Genomic DNA, 4,112 nt, shown 5'->3' with positions numbered 1-4,112 from the left:
CAAACAGTAAACACATGACAACGAAAGTAATATTTAATCAAACACACATACATGTACAAGAACATCCTTGTCTTTTCCCATTTCAGTATAAATAAAATTTAATACTAAAAGTCTAAAAACGCGTAGACCTTTTCTCGTTTCACTCGGACAAACCAATCTCTACTTCAACAACTTATTTAATGCCAGTGAGACCATAACCTCTAAGTTCCAGAAGCAAATCGATTTGTCACAACATATATACAATAAAGACTTTAAGAGGTTTCCCTTTGCAGCAAGTCAATTTACAACGTACAAAAATGGCGGAGGAGCTCACCATTGGGTTTCGCTTCTATCCCACGGAAGATGAACTGATTGCGTTCTACCTACGAAACCAGCTCGAAGGAAGGAGTGATGACTCAATGCACCGTGTCATACCAGTCCTAGACGTCTTTGAGGTCGAGCCTAGTCATCTTCCAAGTACGTTGTTACTTGTTACCCTCATTCAAAAATGTAGCTTCAATAACCTAGCTCTGGCGTTAAAATCATCATAATATTACTTGCTGAGACTTGAGACACAGAAACATGGTACAAGTTAGGTTTTATAGCACGTAGATTTTTCCATTTTAGTGTTGTATAGCTGCCATGCTGTCATGTCTGGATTGTGGATCAGGCTACTCGGTTTTCTTGTTTTAGGAAAACAATTACTATAGTTAACCAATTGATATTGGTTTATCCGGCTTTGGTTTGGTTTCATTTTTAATATATCTTTATTTTTCACAGAAACCATAGTTTTGGTTTGGTTCCTTTTGTTTTAGTTTCCTGCTTTGGGTTTTCAAATATAAAATTGAATTAAAAATAAACAAGGGACAAAAAGGCTGTTTTTTCATTGCAATGATATTAGTCATTAGGACTCGGTATATAAAGGGATCTATACGACATAACAAATCATTAATTGTATTGATATTGAGACTGAGTTTGTTTTTTAGATCAGACCCATTTGATTCATTTTAATTAAAGTTCCTATTAAATATTAATAATACAAACTAGATGTGGTAATGTTAGTGTGTGTGTGTGGTCTGTGGAACATACACGTCCTCTCTCTTTTTGTGTGTTTTAAAGAAAAAATCTTCTTGGCAGATGTTGCGGGAGAGAGATGTCGAGGAGATGCTGAGCAATGGTTCTTCTTCGTGCCAAGACAAGAACGCGAAGCAAGAGGAGGCAGACCAAACAGAACCACTGATTCAGGGTACTGGAAAGCGACTGGATCACCTGGTCCAGTCATTTCCAAAGATAACCGAATGATTGGAGTCAAGAAAACTATGGTTTTCTACACTGGAAAAGCACCAACCGGAAGAAAAACAAAATGGAAGATGAATGAGTACAAAGCCGTTGACGAAACAGTCAACTTCTCCACAATCCCTAAGGTTGCATGTATAAAGTCTTATAACGGTTGTTAGAATAAATAAATAAAAACTCATTAATGTGTGTGTATTTTTATAAATGTAGTTGAGACATGAATTCAGTTTATGTCGGGTCTACATAACATCAGGAAGCTCAAGAGCTTTTGATAGACGCCCAGTGGGAAGTTTACAGACAGAGAAACTGCTTACAAGTGATGTTGGAGTTGCTGAGACATCATTTCGTGTGGGAAGCTCACCAGAAACTTCCATGTCAGGAGGAGAACATGTTGATCTCTCTGTGAACACAGAGATGGTTGATGGTTTAACTGAACCAATGTGGGAATGGGAACAGCTGAATTGGTCTTGAATCTAGCGAGATCCATAAACAAAATAAAGTTTACTACGTTCTTTACGTTATTGTTTTTAATTACCATGGAAGTTACGGGTCTTACGCCCATTATATCCTATAGATCTAAAGCTTTTGAAATTACGTTGATGATGATTATAAAGATTCCTTTTGTTTTCCTTGTAACGTAAGAATTTGAGAAAGAATAAATGACAAAAGGTGAAATTATAAAATGATTTTATTAAGTTTTCTTTGGTGTAGAAATTCAAAAGTCAGATCTCTCCATGCTTAATTATTAAGACGAAATAATCAACAAAGAGGGAGAAAAAACGAGACAAAAACAAAACAAGGATTAAAAGTCCAAAAATAACATTATATAACTAAGTTTTGGTAGGTAGAAAGTTGGAAAGTAATATAGTTGAGCAGGTTTTCAAAAAGACATGATATAATAAACTTCAAATAAAAGAATATGTATATGCGTGATCGCTATAAAGGTTAAAGTGGAGAAGACTAAAAAACTCTTTTAGTCTTCGCTACTCGATAGTTCGGAGCACGACCAATGCCCGAAGCCAATACCTAAATTACAACTTCTTTCTCTAAGCTTTGGTTCTCAGAATTTATGCAGTTCAGCATACTAAAACTGTTATATGATTGGTAATACTATTCCTCTTATAACCCAAGATTGAAATCAACAACACTTTTTTTATCTATTGATCTAATAATTTCAAAATCGGATTGAGATTTAGAATACATAAACATTTTTAAATTAATTTTAATAATTTTTTTTTTGACAATTTGGAAATCATACAGCTTATGTATTATAACTTTAAAAATATGGAAGACAAGACGAACGTTACATCTGGATGTGCCTAGAACCTACTTTGAGTCTTTCATAATTACATAACATAAAGGACCTCAGAAAACTAATTCATTAGGATTGTCTAACAAAATATTTGATTTAAATTTACAATCCAAATATTGAGTAGATAAGAAAGTCAGGTAATTTGATTTCTGTTAAATTAGGTTATCTGCTTACATTTGCGGTTTACATTTACGGCTTATGCGTGGACATATAAAAAATATTTCTGTTAACACGATGAGAGTAAAGAGCAAGAATAAAAACACGAAGAAAAGATCATGGACAGGAAATTATGGACATGAAATCATAGACAGAAAATCATGGAAAAAAAATCATGGACAGAAAAACTGAAGCAAGGAAAGGTGTGAGACTGATTTAAATAGTTTGCCTGAAGTCTTGGAACAAGTGGAGACAACTGGATAGAGCTGTTGGAATGTGTAAACAAGCCAAAGTCACATGATATGCTAAGGAAGGAAGAGAGAAGAGAGTTGTCACTATCCGAAAGTGACTTTCTCAGATCTGGTCTTCATTAGTTTATTCATCTCTATTTGTTTATTCATTCTCATTGTCTTATTCTCCTTGCTAAATTTATTTAAGTAACTATTGTATACACTAAATTAATCAAAGGAAAAATGTTCCTCAAATATTTTTGTCTTTCTCTCTTAGATTCCCTCACATATCTCTCTTAGTTCTTCACCAAAATCTCTCAAATAATTCTCATAAACTCTCACTAATTCTCATAAATTTACATGGTATCAGAGCTACAAGCTCTTGAAACCTAAATCTCTTCCGCAAATTACTCTGGTTTTATTTCTCTTTTTCTCTTTAAAATCTCTTATCATTCACACCAGTCTCTCTCCTCTGTTCTTGAACTGTTCTTGAATTTTTCCAGTTATGTTCTTATGCCTCTTGATGGATTCAGGAGAAAACTCAAAAATGGTGGTGATTCCAGTTACTCTTAAAGGAGCTAACTATCTACATTGGGCAAGGCTTGCTAAGACAGCTCTTGGAGGCAGAGAGCTTTGGGAGATTGTTGAAGAAGGCAGACCACAAAAGAAGACTATCCTAGGAGAGGATGGCAAAGAGGTTGTTCTTGCTGATGATGGCGCCAAGAAGAAATGTCAAGAGGACCAGTTGGTGTTGTCCATTCTTCAGCACAGTCTTGACCCCTCACTTCAGGAAGGTTACTCCTATTGTGAAACTTCCAAGGAGCTATGGGATACACTTCAGAATGTGTATGGAAACAATTCAAAAATCAATAGAGTCTTTGAAGTCAAGAGAGCTATCAATACTCTTATTCAAGAGGACAATGATTTTGATAAACATTTTGGGAAGTTCAGATCCTTGTGGGCTGAACTTGATATGCTCAGGCCAGCAACTATTGATCCTGATGTGTTTAATCAAAGGAGAGAGCAAGACAAGGTCTTTGCTTTGCTGCTTACCCTCCATCCAAGCTATGGTGACCTCATCAAGCACATCCTAAGGAATAAGGAGCTACCTTCTCTAGATGAGGTATGCTCTGAGATTC

At 35.3% G+C, this 4,112-nt stretch overlaps 1 protein-coding gene across 1 annotated transcript; it reads left to right on the top strand.

Annotated features, from left to right (window-relative positions):
* Positions 1-218: 218 nt before the first annotated feature.
* On the top strand, positions 219-1,962 carry LOC106325489 (NAC domain-containing protein 90). The gene is made up of 3 exons (XM_013763540.1): positions 219-456; positions 1,117-1,403; positions 1,486-1,962. Exons 1-3 carry the CDS (start codon positions 297-299, stop codon positions 1,744-1,746), a joined length of 708 nt encoding a protein of 235 aa, XP_013618994.1. The 5' UTR covers positions 219-296; the 3' UTR covers positions 1,747-1,962.
* Positions 1,963-4,112: the final 2,150 nt, after the last annotated feature.

This window comes from Brassica oleracea, chromosome C2 (genome assembly GCF_000695525.1).
Source record: "Brassica oleracea var. oleracea cultivar TO1000 chromosome C2, BOL, whole genome shotgun sequence".
Taxonomy (NCBI): domain Eukaryota; kingdom Viridiplantae; phylum Streptophyta; class Magnoliopsida; order Brassicales; family Brassicaceae; genus Brassica; species Brassica oleracea.
This window is presented reverse-complemented; position numbering and strand designations above follow the sequence as displayed.